This window comes from Camelina sativa, chromosome 20 (assembly GCF_030686135.1).
Source record: "Camelina sativa cultivar CO46 ecotype springtype chromosome 20, ASM3068613v1".
Taxonomy (NCBI): Eukaryota; Viridiplantae; Streptophyta; class Magnoliopsida; order Brassicales; family Brassicaceae; genus Camelina; species Camelina sativa.
In genome coordinates, this window is record NC_141899.1 from 33358206 (window position 1) to 33378603 (window position 20398).

General features: G+C 41.2%; 3 protein-coding genes and 1 pseudogene across 3 annotated transcripts; 2 read left to right on the top strand and 2 right to left on the bottom strand.

Moving 5' to 3' along the window:
* The first annotated feature begins 408 nt into the window (after nt 1-408).
* Nucleotides 409-1335, top strand: LOC104772875 (uncharacterized). The gene has a single exon (XM_010497433.2). It carries the CDS (start codon nt 409-411, stop codon nt 1333-1335), a length of 927 nt encoding a protein of 308 aa, XP_010495735.2.
* A 4159-nt stretch (nt 1336-5494) lies between these two features.
* On the bottom strand, nt 5495-6506 carry LOC147919791 (uncharacterized). The gene is made up of 3 exons (XM_087504106.1): nt 6453-6506; nt 5776-6378; nt 5495-5650 (listed from the first exon to the last, which is right to left on the bottom strand). The coding sequence occupies exons 1-3, from the start codon at nt 6504-6506 to the stop codon at nt 5495-5497; spliced, it is 813 nt and encodes a 270-aa protein (XP_087360232.1).
* A 9374-nt stretch (nt 6507-15880) lies between these two features.
* On the top strand, nt 15881-17683 carry LOC104771832 (senescence-specific cysteine protease SAG12-like). The gene is made up of 3 exons (XM_010496440.2): nt 15881-16474; nt 16654-16914; nt 17169-17683. Exons 1-3 carry the CDS (start codon nt 16021-16023, stop codon nt 17492-17494), a joined length of 1041 nt encoding a protein of 346 aa, XP_010494742.2. The 5' UTR covers nt 15881-16020; the 3' UTR covers nt 17495-17683.
* Nucleotides 17684-20292: 2609 nt separating this feature from the next.
* LOC147919792 (small nucleolar RNA R71) lies at nt 20293-20393 on the bottom strand (annotated as a pseudogene).
* Between the last annotated feature and the right edge of the window lie 5 nt (nt 20394-20398).

Below are 20398 nucleotides of genomic sequence, written 5' to 3' on the forward strand. Positions count from 1 at the left end.
TTCACCGAGCCATCCACTTCCTTTGTCAAGCAATACTCTAGTTTGATCGAAACGGCAGTAACAGACGCCAAACTGTAGAATCTAAGTCAAGTTGTCGGAGAGTCGCTCCGGTCGTATATTACTAAGTTCAAAGAAATACAGATCCAGATTTTGGGGCTATCGGGTTCAACTGCCTTGGCAGCACTAAAGAATGGTCTCTGGCATGAGTCCCGTTTTCGCGAAGAGCTAACTGTAAACAAGTTCGCAACCATCCAGGACGCTCTCCATTGAGCTTCGAACTGGATAGTCGCGGAGGAAGAGAAAGCAGAAGCAATTCAAAAGCACAAAGTCATAACCAAGCCTAAGTTCGAAGTCCCAGACAAAAAGACTCCGCCTTCAACCCCGAAGTCCGGAGCGGGCACGTTTGCCATGAACCAATCTCCACAAAAAGGATCTCCCAAAAGTTCTCCGCCTAAACCGCCTTTTTCACCACGCTCCAAGAGCGGAGTACTCCCAAGTAACAAGTGGGTTCGGGATGAGAACACGTACTGCGAGCTTCACAAAACAAATGGTCATTCCACCCGGGATTGCAAAAAATTGATGCACCTCCTCGCAGAAAAATTCGTGTCAGGTGAGATGCCAAGTGTGACTATCTCCGAGCTCGACCCGAAATCAGTTTCCGAGGTCAAAGAAGATGCTCCACCGCTGAATAAACCTAAGACATCCAACAACGGTTCAACTCGTAAGAAAAGGATAGACGTCATAATGGGAGGTTCACGCCTCTTCCGGAACTCCATCACAGCAATAAAAGACCATGAATGTAAGCTCGCAAGCCCGCAACCTAAACGAATCAAAATCACCACGAGTGATTTACCCGAAGTCACCTTCTCGGAGAAAGAAACCAAGGAACTAGATACTCCGCACGACGATGCACTAGTCATATCGTTGGATATTGCGAACCACGAAGTGTGCCGGATCTTAGTGGATACAGGGAGTTCGGTGGATCAAACATTTCTTGAAACACTTACTAGAATGGGTATCGGAAGAGCGCATATTGCGGGACCACCCTCACCTTTGGTCTCGTTTACGAGTGAGACAACGATGTCGTTAGGGACAATAACACTACCGGTCTCAACTCAAGGAGTTGGAAGAATGGTGGAGTTCACAGTCTTTGACCGACCTGCGGCCTATAATGCTATTATGGGAACACCTTGGCTTTACCAGATGAAGGCAGTAGCTTCAACGTACCATCAGTGCATCAATTCCCCAACCCCGCAAGGAGTTCGGGAGATTTTAGGAAGTCAACGGACGGCGAGGAGCTGCTATCTCGCGAGTCACAAGCTTCTGGTCCAATAGCAACCACAGCTTGAGGTCCCGAAGAATCCAGTTCGGAAGCAGCTCAAAGGCGACCTCACTGAGTCTATCATTATTAATGATAAGTTTCCAGATCAGGAAATCAAGTTGATTTCTTTTTTGAAGGAAAATATGACCACTTTTGCGTGGTCCGTAGACGAAATGCCTGGGATCAGTCCGGAGGTAATCTCATACGAGCTAAATGTAGATCCAACGTTAAGACCGGTAAAGCAGAAGCGAAGGAAACTGGGCCCCGAACGAGCTGAAATCGTTAACAAAGAAGTGGATCGCTTACTGAGTGCAGGGAATATACGCGAAGTAAAGTACCCCGAGTGGCTTGCAAACACGGTGGTAGTAAAGAAGAAGAATGGGCAATCACAAGTTTGTATTGATTTTAACGATCTGAATAAGGCGTGCCCCAAGGACAGCTTTCCACTTCCGCACATCGATAGGCTAGTCGAGTCCACTTTGGGCCACGAGCTGATGTCTTTCACGGACGCCTTCTCTGGTTACAACCAAATCCTCATGAACCCGGACGACCAGGAAAAGACCGCATTCATTGCAGACCGTAGGACCTACTGTTACAAGGTAATGCCTTTTGGATTAAAAAACGCCGGAGCAACCTACCAACGACTAGTGAACCGGATGTTCGAGCATCAGCTCGGAAAAACCATGGAAGTCTACATTGACGACATGCTGGTAAAGTCCATGGAAGCCAGCTCGCACCTTTCAGACTTGAAAGTTTGCTTTGACATCTTGAACCAGTTCGGGATGAAGCTTAATCCCACGAAGTGCACCTTTGCAGTCCCATCAGGGGAATTTTTAGGATACATCGTCACAGAACGAGGAATTGAAGCGAACTCGAGGCGAATTAACGCCTTCTTATCCATGAGTTCCCCTAAGACATTACGCGAAGTGCAGCGTCTTAATGGGTGAATTGCAGCTCTCAATCGTTTCATCTCCCGCTCTACAGATAAATGCCTCCCATTCTACCAGTAATTGAGAAAAGGAGGGAAAAACTTCTTGTGGGATGCGAAGTGCGAAGAAGCATTCGCTCAGCTAAAAGCGTACCTATCCGAACCTCCGGTCTTGGCTAAACCTGAGTTAGGTGAGCCACTTTTCCTTTATGTAGCTGTCTCGGACAGCGCAGTAAGTGGGGTCTTAGTTCGGGAAGAAAGGGGGAGCAGAGACCAATCTTCTATGTCAGTAAGTCGCTTACAGGGGCAGAGTCCAGGTATCCTATGATGGAGAAGTTGGCCCTAGCAGTAGTTACTTCGGCAAGAAAGCTGCGACCTTACTTTCAATCTCATACAATCGTAATTTTAACGACGCAACCACTGCAGACGGTGTTACATAGTCCGAGCCAGTCTGGGAGGTTAGCTAAGTGGTCCGTCGAGCTTAGTGAATATGACATCGAGTTCCAAACTCGAACTTTTGCTAAGGCGCAAATGCTGGCAGATTTCCTGATAGAACTCCCTTTAGCTAGTTCGGTCGACGACAGTGTCGAGATCCCATGGACCTTATATGTAGATGGAGCATCTTCTAGGTCGGGTGCAGGGATTGGGGTTCGTCTCAACTCTCCTACCGGTAAAGTGATTGAGCAGTCATTTCGTTTGGCTTTCAGTGCATCAAATAACGAAGCCGAATACGAGTCCTTCCTCGCTGGCTTACGCCTCGCAGTAGGGATCAGTGTTCGAAAGCTCCGGCTTTTTGTGATTCACAGCTGGTCACCAATCATTTTCTAAGAGAGTACGAGACGAAGGATGGCCGTATGGAGGCTTACTTATCTGCGGCTCGGGAGTTAGTAACTAAGTTCGATGATTTCAAAATTACCAAGATCCCACGAGGTGAGAACTCCGCTGCGGACACTTTAGCAGCCCTAGCATCGACTTCGGACCCTACTATGACAAGAATTATCCCAATCGAAGTCATCGAATTTCCGAGCATACGATTAGAGAGTTCAAATGTAGTAACTCAGGCAATGAAGAAAAAATTAGCCGCCGAAGAGGTAGTTCGCAGGACGATGGATTCAGCTCCCATCACTCGCGCTCGGGATATTATTCATCCACCTCTAGTCGAAGAAAACTCGGACCAAGGTCCGGAACGCTCCAGCTCACCAGCCATCGACCAGTCGGATACCCCATCAAGCAATACGAACACCAACGATTGGGGGGCAGAAGATTGGCGTAGCCCGATCTGGGCTTACTTGGAAAAAGGAAAACTCCCAGCTGACAAGTGGGCAGCCAGGAAACTCAAAATCGTTTGTGCACGGTATTGCATCTATGGCAGGATTCTCCTACGTCGAAGTGTAGCTGGTCCATTCCTAACATGTGTAGCCGGTGAGGAGCCCGAGACGTTAATGTGAGCTGTTTAAGATGGCCCCAATGGAAATCACTCTGGAGGGCAAACTCTGGCCTACAAAATCAAAAGACAGGGGTATTTCTGGCCTACTATGGTGTCCGACTGCGAAGAATATTCCCGAACTTGCGAGAAGTATCAAAAGTATGCTCCGTCAATTCACCAACTTTCTGAACTATTGTCTTCGGTGTCCGCACCTTACCCATTCATGAGGTGGTCTATGGATATCATTGGCCCTTTGCATCGGGGACCGGGAGGAGTACAGTACGTTTTAGCTCTTATTGATCATTTCTCTAAGTGGGTAGAAGTAGCGGCCTACGCGAAAGTAACGAGTGAGGAGGTAGAACAGTTTGTGCTAAAAAGCATAATCTATCGTTATGGCGTTCCTCATGAAATCGTCACGGATAATGGCCCGCAGTTCATCTCCTTGCAGTTCGAATGTTTTTATGCGAAATGAAAAATTCGACTCAGTAAGTCAACTCCTCGTTACCCACAAGGTAATGGGCAAGCCGAGGCAATGAATAAAGTCATATTAGCTAACTTGAAAAAATGACTTGATTCTCGTAAAGGGCGCTGGCTAGACGAGCTGCAAGGCGTTTTTTGGGCGATCCGAAAAACACCTCGCCGGGCTACTAATGAAACACCTTTTTCCTTGGTTTATGGAGTACTTGGAGTCCGTACCTCGTTAAACCCACTCCGAGCTGTGGAAAATGAGGAATTTTTACAGGACACCCTTGATACAATCAATGAGCGTCGGGATCGGGCTTCAGTTCGGATTCAGAACTACCAGAACGCAGCTGCCCGTTACTATAACTCCAAAATCCGAAGCAGGCCCTTGGCAGTCGGCGATCTAGTCCTTCGGAAAGTCCACGAAAACACCAAAGAGAACAATGCAGGAAAACTGGGGATCAACTGGGAAGGTCCGTATAAGATCACCTGCGAGGTCCGAAATGGCGTCTATCGTCTCGAAGATTCAAGCGGGAAGACCGTGCCAAGGTCCTAGAATTCGTTACATCTTAAACGTTTTTATAATTAGTTCGGTATTAAATATTGTATCGAACTAATATTGGCTTGATCCCGAAAGGGTACGTAGGCAGCCCACTTCGGGTCCAGCTATTAGCATCAAATAAAATAAAAGTTTTTTATAAACTTTTAGCGTTACTTCGCACAAACAATATAAACCGAAGTCATACTTCGTATTCTTTAAACCGAAGTCACACTTCCTATCCTTAAAAACCAAAGTCTTACTTCGTACCTTTAAACCGAAGTTTTACTTCGTACGAATAGAGTCTGAAAGTTTAAGATGAACATTTGGGGACTTCAAACCAAAGTCCTACTTCGTACCTTTAAAAAAAAAATCGAAGTCTCACTTCGTATCTTTTTGAGGTCCTAAGGCTAAAATATTTGTAACCTTCTCTTATTCTCAAATAAATAAAAAGGTCTCAAAAACCAAGATCTCACTTCGCATCTACAAAACCGAAGTCTCACTTTGTGTCTTTGAAACCAAAGTCCTACTTCACACCCCTTAAAACAACAGTCCTGTACCTTGACAGACTAAGTCTAAATTTGTTTTTCAATGGCTAAGTAACTTTTATGACTTTGTCGAAGAGCACTTCGCTGGAAGTTCACTTGGCAATCTATATAGCAAAAAGATTTATTTAATAAAGCAGGCAATGTTATGGGAGGGTCACCAAGACCAAAGAACTCCCGAATCAAGTTTTTAAACAAACAAAAACAAAAAGTAAAGCAAAAGCAACAAGAGGGGAGGCAACTCGGGCCCAAAAAGACCCCATGAAAAAGCGATTCACGAAGTAGAAGGGGGATCAGGGGCCAAACTGCGCTCCACAGCATCCGCAGTCAACTCCTCAGAAACATCGGGGAACAGCTCGGACAACGACACCTCAGGCGCGTCAGCTTTGGAAGTGTTAGCTCTAATCACCTCCAGTTCTTGGTTTGACACCTGCCCGATGTTAGTCCCACATTCATCGATTACGATGCTCAGTGGGGGCTTGCTGCATAGCTATTCAGTGGGCGAATCTGCCAAGAGGCTGGAGAAGGCTGAAATATCAAATCACGGAGGGTTACCTTCGCGACATCACCGTCGCCCTTTTCTTCGTCAGCCCGGATTGATTTGAGCTCTGCTTCGAGGTCTGCAATTTCACCTTTAGATATCTCTTCGATCAGCATTCGGTTCGCCTTAATCTCAGCAGCCCTAACCAAAGCTGGGGTCAGACGCTCCCTCTCTTCGAAGTGAGCTCTTACATCTCCAATCAAGGGGCGGAGGGATCGCCTTAGAGATTGGCGCTCCTCTCTTCGAACCTTCTCCATCTTGCAGCAATGACTGGCCTCTAGGAGTTGGTTCCGGAGTTCGATCTCATTGAGCCTGTTCTTGGCAGCCTTCTCGCTCGCCGAAGCCTCATAGTAAAGGTCGCCGGCTTTCTTCAGCTTCCCCCTAAGATCCTCATTTGCGATCCCGAGATCGAGTACTTGAGCTTTCTTCATCCGAGACCGAATCTGCTCGGCCTTCTCCACAGCCTTGGCGTTTATCGCCTCTAGATGGGTGAACTCCTCCACCTGGGTCTCCAGTTTGGCCACCTTGTCTTTTAGCTTCGACAGTTCAGAAACCGAAGGGGCGGCAAAAAGTTGATCCTCATACGAGGCAACCGAACTGTTGAACTCAATCATCATCTGCAAAAACAGGGAGTTAGTACTGCCCTCCAACTAGTGTCATCTAAGATGAGGAGAGCAAAATCTAGACTCACCTCGCCAACTTTATCCGCAAATTGGAAGAAGTTTCCGCGGTTAGTCTCGGTCATGTCCGCAAAAGGCGGAACACGAACCCCGGGTCGAGCAAAACTCCTCAATAAGTCCGCGGGCGAGGGAGGAGGAGCTGCATCAAAGGAAGCTATTTAACTTACTGTCGCATCATGTAAAAAAGAAACGTAACCAACGGCTTTTCCCGTGTTAAAAATAAATGAATAAGTAATAACAAAGCTCTTACCTTGGGGAGAGTGACGTTGTTCTTTTGGCGGAAGTCTACTGGAGGAAACTCCGGACTCTTTAGTCAGAGGGGGGCCCCGGATTTCTTCTCGGAGGGAAGGAAGCCTTCCCTCGAACCAGATCTGCTTTGCCCGTCTCCAGAGGAGCTATTTCGGGCCCGGGCCTTCTCACGGGAAGAGGAAGAAGTTTCAGGCTCTTTCCTCTTCTTTTACAGCTCCATCTGCTGCGAACCACTAGCAGCTCGGCCACTCTCGGTAACCGTAGCAAGAGCACCACCTTCTCCAGGTTCGTCAGTCGAATCCGAGATAATAATCAAAGGGGGCACGGCTGGTTCCGAGGTCGGTTCAGTGCTGTGCTTCCGAGCAGGAGTTGCGGTAGTCACCAAGGTTGAGGGTGGAGCTTCAGTCAATTTCGAAGCAGAAGAGTCAGCACTTCTCGCTGGAAGGCGAGCTTTGCCCTTCGCTAGGGAGTTGGACATTAGCCTCTTTGCCTCTTTCTCGGCATTATCCAAGTCTCTTCTGAAGTTTTTCTCCTCTCTATAAGCCATGGCGGAGGTGTCAAAGAAGCGGGGTTTGGTAGAGGAAACGTAGGAACAGTTCCTAAGTCGGACTCCGGACTCTCTGATCCGTTCACAAGAGAACGAATCCCAAGCGATCTGACCTTCGCAGAGCCGGGAAAAATATTCAGCGAAGGTAGGGGAAAGCTGTCCACGCTCGAAGTGAGCTGCAAAAATGATGATAAAGGGATTAGAAATGGAAGAGGAAAGGACATCTAATACTGTATAAAGTACTCTACGCTACCAATTTTTGAGGCCCACTTCGACACGAACAAATTCGCGCGGGGACCGAAGGTGAGTTTGTTCACAGGAAAAAAGAAAAATGACTTTCGCCACTTTTTGTCCTTCTCCGGGAGGTCGTCAAAGACCTTTAGGCCGGAAAGCGGGCTCACGTATAGAGTGCCCTTGGTTCGCCCCGTCTTCACGGTGTAGACGTGGAGGAAGTCCGGAAGGGACAACTTATAGTCGTGCTCCTCCACGAGAGTCTAGAGGCAGAGGACAGTCCAAACGAAATCAGGACACATTTGGGGAAGAGCAAAACCTAGCTCGGACATCATCTGAACGATGAGCTCCGGAAGTGGGAAAGACAATCCGCCTGCGGAGAAAAACTTGACAAAGGCGCAGCAAAAAAAAACGGGAGGAGGATTCTCCGGCGACTCATTGGCACCCAGGATGCAAATTTCAATCTCCGACAAGATACAACACGATCCCCTAATCTCCGCAATTTCGTCTTCTGAAAGGATAGAAGGGGTGTGGGGACCGTAAACTCCGAGGATGAGCGGTTTCGCAGCTTTGATCGGGGTAGATTTGGGCGGCGACATGATCTCCGTTTAAGAAGAAAGGAGAAGAAACAGCTTTTATCGGCGGATAACGAGAGTAGAGAGGAGGAAAAAACAGAATACAAGAAGCGACTTTAAAAAAAAAAAGAAATGTCAAAAACAAGATAAACGACCTACTTTTATACACCGCGGGTCGAGAGAGAGCAATGATTACCTAGGGAAGCGAAAGGTCCCAGTTTGCTCTCTCTCTCTCTCTCTTATAGCGTGTTAGATTGTACTAAGCCGCTTAGTGGGACCCGGAGCTTGTTTGGGAAGGCAAATCCCATCATTATCGTAATCAAATCATGGGATATGATAAATATTCAGTTTCCCGAAGCGGTTCATCGAAAGTTAAAAGTCCTCCAAACTAAATAGCTCGGGAGACATGGGGGCAACTGTTGGTACCGTGATCCGGCACCTCGGATCATGGGCCTGGGCCTAAGACGGACGGATAAAATGGGCCAAGACGAAGTAAAACCTGGAAGGTCGAAGTGAAAGTATAACGGTCGAGCAAAATACCTGCTATGCTGGAGTGTGGAAGGTCGAAGTGAAAGTATAACGGTCGAGCAAAACACGTCGGAGTTCGGAGGACGTTCAAATAAATCAAGCAATAAATCGAGTTAATGAGAGTGCGAGATTTACGGGGTAGATTAATTCGACTTTAATTGTAATAAAGCTATAAATAAGAGAAGGGGAATGAGAAAGGGATCAGAAAAAAAAAACTTACTTTTGGCAATAATAATATTCATTTTTCATTTCACAAAGTTACAACTCTTCTTTACTCTTTGCTCGGAACTAGAACGGTGGTAAACAGTAAATGCCTACCGGACTTAATTCATTTCGGAACTCAGTTGAAAACCTCAGTTCTCACACCGCGTGATCCGATTGTAGAGGTTCCAAGAATTCCGCATATGAATCGGGAAAAGAAACAGCCCATGATTGGTTAATGAATGCATGATCAATCTTCTTTACTGAGGGATTGTCTTCTTGATTATTCCACCAAGTGAAGGGTAGGCCTTTTGCCTGAGCTTCAAACAGATTAGACTCTTGCATTGCCAGATTAAACTCATCAATCCCCGAAGCATCCACATCCTGAGTCAAGTATTTTGAGTGCTGAGAAGTCCTCAAAATTTAGTTGAAGTCTCCAACCACCGCCCAAGGACATCAATTAATAGGAGTATTTGTATTCAGCCAGCATAACTCAGTCCACAAAGGTAGGCGATCCTCCATATCATTGAAACCGTAAGTAAAAGAAACTGTGACTGTTAGGCTTAGCGACTGAATATAGAAGCTGCAAGTGATTAGCTGAGAAGAAACCTGATAGACTACCATAGATACCGTTGGATCCCAGCAAACAACAATCCTAGCCGTGTTGTGCTGATCAAAATTACCAAAAAACTTCCAACCAGCAGGGAGTGCTCTAGCAACTCATCCTGCGTTTACTTGCCGAATATGCGTTACTAAAAACGCTACAAAATGTGGCTTCAGGAGATTAATCCATTGCTTTCTAAAGTTCTAACATCTGGTACTATTCAGAACTCGAATATTCCACAAAAAGAACATACTAATATTATTAATGTGACAAAGTGACCTTGCGGCCACTCTTCCTACTCTTCATGCATGAGACCAGGATAAAGGGAGCTTCGTATTCATCCTACACAGCCTCGCGTTTCTCCTGAATAGGAGCAGCCAAGCTTTCAGAGATATTCCTATCATTAGAAACCTGATCGAGCGCTACGACGTCAAAAGCCACCACAGTGACATTCACCCCGTCAGCCACTATGACTACCTCTGCCTCTGCGTCCCTAGTTCCTGCGAGATTCTCATTTGGTTGCTCTGTCACTGATTCTGTTGCCGGTTCCGTCCCACCGACGGCCCCTCCGTCAGCCTTCCCCATCAAATACTGTACTGAATCATTCCTCTCTTTGACCTTCCATACAAACTGAGAAGGGCCCTTATGAAATCTTTTTGTTGACCTTCCTTGGCAAGATCGTGGCTGGGTTCTTGGGCGGCTTCGTGAACTATGAGTCCTCCTCCTTGGAAAGGAAGAGTTCGCTACCTTGGAGGGACAACGTTTTGCACTCTACCCATCAAGGGGGAAGCCATGGATAAGACACATTGACTTCCACTTGACGGCCATTTGAGAACCCCGTGATGATCTTAGAGGGGAGATCTTTGGTCAAGCTCAAGTCTACTCTGACAAGTATCTTTGCCACTTCAAAATTTTCCTTTCTCTCAGTTTCAGGGGCTACGGCAATTGGCTTACCAATGACAGTGGCTAATCGACTGAGGCTTTGCTTGTTGAATAACAAGTAAGGGACACCTCTAAGTTCTGCAGTGATGGACGCGGAGGTTATAGGAGGAATCTTTGGAGTGAATTCAAGGGACTACAGAGAGACGAACATGGGATATCCCGCAATGTTCCAAATATTACGATTCAGTAGGATTGCTCTGGTCTTGGGATTTGTAACCTGGAGCAGGAAGGCTCCATGGCCAATCTTGTGCACAAAAAAAGTGAACCAGACCGAGCCCATAACGTATTCACCACTCCAGTTATCCTACCCATGTCTGGAGGATTGCCATAGAATTGGGCAAAGATGAAGTCTTTAAACTCTTCTTTAGCAGATTCGATGTTATCATCAGGAATGAGAACAAACGGAATAGGCTAGTCCACCGTTTATCCATCGGAGATTTAGTCGTAGCATGTGAGGTTTCCTGAGGAGTAGTCGCAGGAGGAGATTCAACGTTAGCCGGAGATGCAAGGCCGGAAGCTAGAGCCTCAACAGCAGCAAGAGATTGACCAGCATTCGTCGGAGGAGAGATCCCAGAAGGAGAGGCTTGGTTATCACATGGCTCGACAACCGAAAAAGATTTCTCAACCAGATCTAGGGAGGAAACATCTGGAGGGGGTGAAGAAAAATTCACTGGAGCATCCCTTTCTCGGGGAGATGGGTCTTTGCCAGCCAGATCCGCAATCTCAAAAGACGCTTCCGATTTGTTGAATTTGGGCGGTTGGCCTACCATGGCCGACATACGAGCAAATTGTAATGTGCCTGGAATCGAAGGGCAAGAGCGAGAGGAACTCTTTTTTTTTTCTCTTAGACTTAGCTTAGCCATCGGAAAATTCTATATACCGGCGTGAAACCGGTAAACGGAACCGATTAGAGTTACGAGAGCCAATCGCCTTTTTTCGCTTAAGAAGAGAGAAAGTTCGACGTAAATGTTTCATACTTATTTGTATGCTAATAATTTTTTTTTGTGTGTGGTGTTAAAAAAAAATACAACTAAAAATTTTTCTAATTATATTTGTAAAGATGCAGTTATTTGTCAATTTCAATTTAGTCTTTTTCTTTTCTAAACAACAATTTCAATTTAGTCTTTTAGACGTTATCACTTCAGCCAAATATATGGTTTGGATTTAAGTCCAAAAATGCAATTTCGTACGTATCCCTCTTGTATTATTATTATATATATATATATATATATTATATTTTTTTTTTCTATTATTCCTAACTACAACTTATTATATTTTAAGGAGAAATAAAAACTTTAAGCTAGAGAGATTCAAATATATGAAATTAGTGGAAAACATCATTGAACAGGAAACTTTTAGCAAATCATATCAATTTATCTACAAAAGAATACTTAGCGTAATGAAGTTTACTTGTTGTGTGTGACTATGAATGATTCGATGATTTGATCGAAATTAGTTCATTTTGTCGACTCATTTTTCTTCTTCTTTTCTTACTTTGATTAATTAAGCTTTTAACTTGCACGAATGGTTCTCTTGTAAATGAACGGAATCCTTGAATTCAAATTAGTTAATTACAAAAAGACAAAAAAAAAGATTCCATGTTTTTGATGAGATTAGTGATTTTGATCCATGAAAGGTACCCACGTACTACTGTACGCAACTAATAAAGAGTACCAACGTAGTCTACGTTTAAGAAATACGATTATCATGTTCCTCGGTTAAAAAACATCTTATTATGGCCAAAAAGCCATATAATCCTTCTAGTGTCGGTTTAAACATATTACATGTCCCTGGGCAAACTAAAAAAAAATGCTCCTTAACCTATAGAAAAACTTATTAATTATTTTTTTGTTCTCTTTGGTTCATGTAACTTTTTTTTTTGTGCCCATTTTTAGTTTACAAAAATTTTTTTGTGTCCCTTTAACTTACAAAGTTTTTTTTTGTGCCTCTTTAACTTACAATTTTTTTTTTTGCCCCTTTTTTTATACGTATATGCCCCTTTAATTTATGTACCCGGGGTGGTCGCACTGCCCGCCCACCTAGTTAAGCCGGCATTGAATCCTTCCTTTGCATGAAGGAGTATTTATTCAACTAAGGACTTAGTGGAGCAAGGTGCGCGATGGGCGGTAGGCTCTGGCTGTTCTATTTCGGTTTGGCGAGATCCGTGGTTACCAGATACTCGACCAAGACCTGCTAATGGACGGGGGAGATTATTGCATCCGAACTTGATGGTTAATCATTTAATTAACCCAATAACGAAGGATTGGCATTTGCCTATCCTAGAAGAATTTATGGATCCTGTGGATATACAGCTTATACGGAGTATGGCGGTCAGTAAAACTTATAAACCGGATCGTTTAGTTTGGCATTTTACTAAATCGGGGAAATATTTGGTGAAATCAGGTTATCGGCTCGCTCGGAATTTAATTGCGGATGTTGAATACGGGCCGACGTGCATGGCTCTCCGGGCTCAGTCATGGAAACTGGATGTCCCCCCGAAGATCCAACACTTTTTTTGGCAGATTGCCTCGGGTACTCTCCCAGTTTTGGAACGGCTAGCATATTGGGGTATCCGATGCGATACATGGTGTAAAAGATGCGATTAAGCAGCTGAGTCTATAAATCACGCTTTTTTTTAGTGTCCCCGCTCGCGGAGGATATGGGAAATGTCTCCGGTATCTTTAGATCCTGAGCGTTTTCCATATGCCTCAATCTATGCGAATTTAGACTTTATTTTTTGGCGGGCCTCATCCCAGTATGATGTATCGGATATAGCTTTTCACCTTCCATGGATCTTATGGTCAATCTGGAAAGATATGAATAAAAAGGTATTCTAGGGAATAGAGGCAGAACCAAATGATATTCTAGATCAGGCGGCTAATGATAAAGTACTTTGGGAGGAGGCCAAAGCTTTTTCGGGGAGATATTTGCAGCCTCCGTCTCTTTTGGAGGATAGGGTTTCTTCTCCACGCTGTCGGCTAGACGGCTCCTAGAAAGGCTCGGATCCTTTTCAGGGACTGGATTGGTGGTACTGTAATGGTGAAGATTCGACGATCCTCCTAGGAGCAAGAACTATTCGACGTGGACCTTTTGGCGGAGTTACAAGCTCTGATATGGGCTATGGAGGCTCTGTCATGCCTACGAGACGGATTGTGCAGAGTTAGTCGCGATGGTGCAGACTCCAGATGACTAGCCCGCCTTCTCGAATTTGTTGGAAGATTTCTCATTGTTCAGATCCTCACTTCCTTCCTTCACCCTTTCCAGGATTCCACGTGAGTCCAATGTCAGAGCAGATTGTCTTGCACGTTCTTCACGTTCTTTAATTTCTGAAACTTCTTTTGTAAACTCTTATCCTCCAATTTGGGCTACCAATCTTGGAGTTCTGTTTTAATTTAATTTAATGTTTGGTTGAAAAAAAAAAATCGAAACCAAAAATCCAAACCTGAACTGATTCAAAAAAATAGACCCAAATCCGAACCCAAAATGTTGGATTTATCTTATTGAGTTCTAAGCTCCTCTATCCGAAAATCCAAACCTCTGAATTCGAACTCAAAAATATCCAAAATAATAATACATATAAATAATTGAGATAATTAGATTTTTAGTACGTTTTTGGAATTTAATAGGGAAAGTAATACATTTCCTATTCATAATTATAGAAATAGGTAGTTTCTCACTGTAGACTGTAGCTTTTTTTTATTAAATTAACCCCTCATGTTTAGTTACTTAAATACTTGATTATATTAATTTTTTTTCGAAATTTTTTCAAATACAAAAATTCTAAATTCTTTTCTTTATAATTTGATATGCATTTTGTTTGATGATTTTATTTGCTAATATTAAATATTTTTTACAAATTATGTATCCGTACAGACTTATAATGTGTACAGATGTCTCTACACATTGTAATGTAAGTTTGTACACATTATTAAGTGTGTAAATATAATTTGTTTAATTTTTAGACGTTCATATGTTTGTACCGCAATGATTTTATGCAGACTACATCTGTACATATACAAATAATCTAAATTTTTTCTTTATAATTTGGTATGCATTTGTTTGATGATTTTATTTGATAATATTAAATATTTTTTACAAATTATGTATCTGTAGAGACTGTACAGATATCTGTACACATTGTAATGTAAGTTTTTACACATTATTAAGTGTGTAGATGTAATTTGTTTAATTCTTAGACTTTCAGATGTCTGTACAGATGTTTGTACCACAATGGTTTTGTACAAATTACATCTGTACACATTATTATGTGTATAGACTACTATCTGTACAGACATCTGTACAGAACCATTGCATATATCACTTTTGGTATAAAATATTTTTCAAAAAAAAACTAAAAAAATGCATATCAATTTATAAAGAAAAAAAAAGTATTTTTGTATCTGAAAAAATTTTTTAAAAATATTTATATGATCAAATATCTAAATAATTAGACATGGGTGTTTAATTAAAAAAAACAGAATAAAAGAAAAAAAAATGCTACTGAAATTCCCCACTCTCTCACTATTTTTCTATCTCACACAAAATGGGTCACACTTTCCATCTCACACACCCTCTCTCACGTCTCTCACCCTCTCACCACTCACACTCACACTCTCTCACACCACCCATTTTTAACATTTTGAATAGTAAAGGTACTAAAAAATGAATTATTTTTTCAAAACGTATTAAATCTATACTTTACCCTAAATAATTTAGAACATAATACATTATATTTTTATTTGAGTATCCGAAATTATACCCGAAATTTTAAATTTTACCCAAAAATTTGGGTATTTATCCTAAAACCCAAAAATTTATTCGAATTTTTTTGGATATTCGGGTAAAATTCCGGATTTTTATGCACACAAAAATAATCAGGGTTTTTAACGGTTCTGAAAATCTATACCCAATCCGACCCGAACCGGAAAGGACCAAAACCGAAATCAAACCAAATTTTTAGGTTTATTCTATTGGGTCCAAAACTTTTCTACTCGAAATATCCAAACCCGAACGGTTCCTACCAAAACCCGATCTGAGTACCCAAATGTCAAAAATTATTTCGCTAACAAAAAAAATCAAATATTCAAAATATTATGCGTTTTTACTTTTTTAATTTTTATCTAAGAACAAATATTGTCTTTTCTAGATAAATAAAATATTTTTTTTTGTTTTAAATAATAGTCACGATAAATAATAGTATGGTTTTTGGAAATATTAATTTAAAATGCTTTGTTAAATTTTAAATTAAATGCGTCAAATAAGTATTTATATATGGGCCCGTTTGTTTCGTGTACAGTGTACTACGTCTAGATACACATATCTAGTGAACACGAAACAAATATAACTAAAACTATAACTAACATAGTCTTTACGCAAAACTTCAACAAATATCTCTGAACACGGCAATGAACATAGTGCAACTAAAACTATAAATCCAAGCATAGTGAAGTGACCAAATTAAAACTTGACTTCAGTTTGATATACGGAAAAAAATAAACTACGTAATAAACATCAACCATCAGTTAGTTATGTATAAATGTATGAGATCATTACTTGTAAACCAAAAATGCTTTGATTTGGATCGGTCACTTCATGTGAAGATTACCAATTACATCCAATCTTTTTTCACTATAAAACCCCATCTCAATACCCTTTTGGAATAATCAAACTAGTACCAAGAATCATTTAACTTTCCTAAAGCAATGGCTTTTAAACTGATGCAAGTATGTTTCTTGGTCTCTCTAATTCTATCAATATGTTTTTCCATCGCTCTTTCTCGTCCACTCGACAATGAACTCATCATGCAAAAGAAGCACATCGAGTGGATGACTAAACACGGCCGCGTTTACGCGGATATGAAGGAGAAAAACAATCGCTACGTTGTGTTCAAAAGCAACGTTGAACGTATTGAACTCTTGAACAGCATGCCTGTCGGTAGAACGTTCAAACTTGCGGTAAATCAGTTTGCTGATTTAACCAATGACGAGTTCCGTTCAATGTACACTGGTTACAAAGTAGTCTCGGCTTTGTCTAGCCTAGGCCAAACTAAAACGACGGCGTTTAGGTACCAAAACGTTTCTTCTGGTGGTTTGCCCATCTCTGTTGATTGGAGGACGAAAGGAGCTGTGACCCCTATCAAGGATCAACGCACTTGCGGTATAAATTAGATCTTTATTCATAAATTTTTTACATCTTTATGATATTTTGCTATGTTTCATTTTGTTTCATACCATTTTATTGAGATAGTATATGTTGTGACGGGTTATCCAATAGTATAAATACATGAAAATTAAATATTTATGATGGTGACACTAATGAAGTGATATTTTGTGTAGGATGTTGTTGGGCGTTTTCAGCGGTTGCGGCTATTGAAGGAGCAGCTCAGATCAAGAAAGGCAAACTTATCTCTTTGTCTGAACAACAACTTGTCGACTGCGACACAAACGATTTTGGCTGTGAAGGCGGTTTAATGGACACCGCGTTCGAGCACATAAAGGTGACCGGCGGTTTAACAACTGAATCAAATTATCCTTACAAAGGAGAAGATGGTACTTGCAATTCCAAAAAGACCAACCCGAAAGCAACGTCTATCACAGGTTTCACTTTTAGCCGAACAGAACCAAAATTTTCTTATAAACAAAATTGGTTTTTATTTTAACAGCCATAATCAGAAAAACCAAATTAAAAAAAAATGTAAAATATATTTATATTGATTAAGTCAAGGTAACATAATTTCTTTTTTCATAAAAATAATTAAGTTATTTTAATCAAAAAACAAGTCTGGAATTCATTAGCCTAATATGTTGAACTTATTAGTCTTGACATGGTTACACATCGTACATACATATAGGTTATGAGGATGTTCCGGCTAACGACGAGAACGCACTGATGAAGGCAGTGGCACACCAACCAGTTAGCGTTGGAATCGAAGGAGGTGGTTTTGATTTCCAATTCTATTCGTCTGGTGTGTTTACTGGAGAGTGCACTACGTATCTTGATCACGCAGTGACTGCGATCGGATATGGTGAATCTACAAACGGATCAAAGTATTGGATCATTAAGAATTCTTGGGGAACAAAGTGGGGAGAGAGTGGATACATGAGGATTCAAAAAGATGTCAAGGCTAAAGAAGGATTATGTGGTCTTGCCATGAAAGCTTCTTACCCTACCATATGATATCAAATCCGGTTCAGTACCCGGTTATGCTTTTAATTGTGTATTTGCGTGTGGGATTTATGTCTATAAATAATCTGAATAGTTTGTGTAAGAAAAAATTGTATTCAGAATTTCAGATGGTTGTATGCATTTTGTGAAATTGTAATTTACGTTTATCATGTGATGCAAAAAGATTTAATAATTTCGAAACATTTCTTTCACATATAAGGCGATAAATCTGGACGGTATTAGCTAGTGGTAATTTGAAGCATATACATAATAAAATTCCACTTAGTGAAATTGAAAAATTGGTAAGAAAAGCAAAATTTTGAGTTTCTAAACAAAATTTCAGACATCTAATGGTGAAATAATATTAGTTATCAGTTTATAACGACATATGTATATTTTGTTTTTGGCAAGTATAAAATACATATTTGCCAGAAAAATAAAATGATGTTTTTATGCGTTTGGGATCCAACAATATGAAATTTTGGTAAACATAATTTTTTTTTTTTTTTGGTAGGATCTGTATTTTTTCCCTACAACTTTGGGTGAATTTGTGGGATAACCAAAATAAAAAAAGTTATGTAGAAAATAACCATATAATAAAGAAAATTAGGTGAATAACCATTAGTCAACGGAAAATTACCTAAATGGCAGTTTTGGTGGTGATGGAGTAGTGGTGGCGGCGTTGGTCCGGCGGCGGTAGTCCGGAGAAGGTAGTCCGGTGGCGGTTGATATATCATGGTTTTTACGGTTTTTAACCATGATATAAGTGTGTTTTTTTTAGTCTTTTGATTTGTTTCTAGGTTATTTTTGAGTCTTTACAGGTTATCTAGGAATTTTGGATCATTTTGGAGCACTTTACCGAAGGAAATCAAGTTGGAGTCGGATCAGAGTACGAGCATCGATCGACACCACACAAAGGAGCATCGATCGACACTCGTGTTTACCCGACGAGAGAACAACAAATTTGGAAGTTTTACAAATTTGCCCAAAGTCTTCTATAATAGCAACATAAGCCGCTGGACGTGTTTTAGGATGTATATATATATTATTTTTAGGTTTTAGAAATCCTCAAGTTATTTTCTAGCAGTTTTTGAGAGAAGGATATTGAGAGCTTTTGGGAGAGATAGATCTAAATTCTTTGTAGAGAGAAGATTTCTTGAACTCCCTCTTTTACTTTTAATATCTATTCATGTTATTTAGAATTATGATTTGTGCTTTATTTAATATGTCTGAATAATTTGCCTGTTAGGTTTAGGGTTTTTCATAGGGTTTTTATGATTTATTAGATCTGAAATTTTTTTAGGGTTCTTAATCTTTTATGATCTTCATCCTTGGTTGTTCTTCGCAATAATTCTTGATTGATCACCTAGAATTGTTATCTTAGGGAAATAAATTGATATGAGAATATAATTGTTTTTCTGATTAAACCATTGATGAGCAGAATTGTTTATTACAAAGAGATTTGAATTAATAATTCTGTGAACTTTTCTAAACCTGTTTTTAAAGCTGATTTATTTCTTAGAATTTTACAAAGAGATTTGGATTTTCTGGTTTTAAATTTAGATATTATTTGCAATGAGAACTGATTTAATTTACCAAAAGTTTAGAGTTCGAGATTTGATCTTTATTGCTTGAACCTTAATTAATTTATCTGATTTAATATTTCATAATTTCCTGAGAAATTCCCTAGGCTTAACTCTTTTGATTTTCTGAATTCACAACACTTTTATTTAAATATTTGCATTGCTTTATTTTAATTCAATTTAACTTGTTTAGCGTAATTTACAGAACTTTACAATCTATTGTGTTAGATCTTGAGTCTCTGTGGATTCGACCCCTAAGTACTGCAGTGATCTCTTGTTTGAGAGAGTAGCTCTAGGGATTTATTTGAGCTTATCAAATTTTGGCGCCGTTGTCGGGGACTCTCTGATCCACCATTAGATTTAAGTTTTTAATTTCGTCTAAATTTTTCTTTTTATTTTCTACTTACACGTTTTTGTTTTTCTTCTCTTTGGTGTTTCAGGTGCATGCCTCCTAGACCTCACACAAGGAACAACAAGTCTGGTCCTACTGTGAATCTTTCAAACAAAGAGTTGGGAAAACTTGAACGTGAGAACAGAAAAGCGACTAAATCTCTGAAGATGGTTAATACGATCATTCTGATGCGTGATGAGGCTGGTGTTTTGAGGGATCAAGAGGGCCATTGGCGCAATGAGCAGGGCCAAAAGCTTGATGCAGAAGGAAACGTGATTCCTGAACCTGTTGTCAACGAGCAGGCTGTTGTGAACCAGCAAGGTGGTGTCGTTGATGATCCGGACCTTGGTGTCGATCGACACCAACCAGGTGGCATCGATCGACACCCACCTGCAAATGTGCGTGGAGCTGCCAACCACGTACAGAACCCAGTTCGACGACAGGAGAACAACCGGGATCTGATCAGGACCATTGCTGACTACAATCGGGCTGATCTGGTGTATGAGAACCGGTCTGCTATTGTTCCTCTCCCTTTTCAGGGGAATGATTTTGAGTTGAAACCTGCATACTTTCAACTAGTTGGGTAGAGACCTTTCTCTGCTTTGCCCAATGAGAAGCCCTTGGATCACATTGAGCATTTTGAGGATCTGGTGACTAGCATCAAGGCTAATGGGGTAACTGAGGACTACATCTTCTGCAAACTCTTCCCTTACTCACTTGCAGGAGAGGCATCTCAATGGTTGAAACAGCTGCCTGCTGGATCATTAACAAGCTGGCGTGATGTCAAGGTGGCCTTCCTCAACCACTTCTATGATGATGCAATATCAGATGAGTTGAGAATCAAGCTGTCTTCCTTCAAGCAGAGACCGGATGAAGCTTTCAAAGTAGCTTGGGTAAGATTCAAGGCTTATCAAAGGGACTGTCCACACCATGGTTTCTCAA

Coding starts and splice junctions, on each gene's coding strand:
- LOC147919791 (XM_087504106.1), bottom strand. CDS start 6,506: ATGACCGAGACTAACCGCGGAAACTTCTTCCAATTTGCGGATAAAGTT. Junction 6,379..6,452: donor TTGCGGATAAAGTTGGCGAG/GTGAGTCTAGAT, acceptor CTGTTTTTGCAG/ATGATGATTGAGTTCAACAG. Junction 5,651..5,775: donor GCGACGGTGATGTCGCGAAG/GTAACCCTCCGT, acceptor AACATCGGGCAG/GTGTCAAACCAAGAACTGGA.
- LOC104772875 (XM_010497433.2), top strand. CDS start 409: ATGAACCAATCTCCACAAAAAGGATCTCCCAAAAGTTCTCCGCCTAAA.
- LOC104771832 (XM_010496440.2), top strand. CDS start 16,021: ATGGCTTTTAAACTGATGCAAGTATGTTTCTTGGTCTCTCTAATTCTA. Junction 16,475..16,653: donor CAAGGATCAACGCACTTGCG/GTATAAATTAGA, acceptor TATTTTGTGTAG/GATGTTGTTGGGCGTTTTCA. Junction 16,915..17,168: donor GAAAGCAACGTCTATCACAG/GTTTCACTTTTA, acceptor ACATACATATAG/GTTATGAGGATGTTCCGGCT.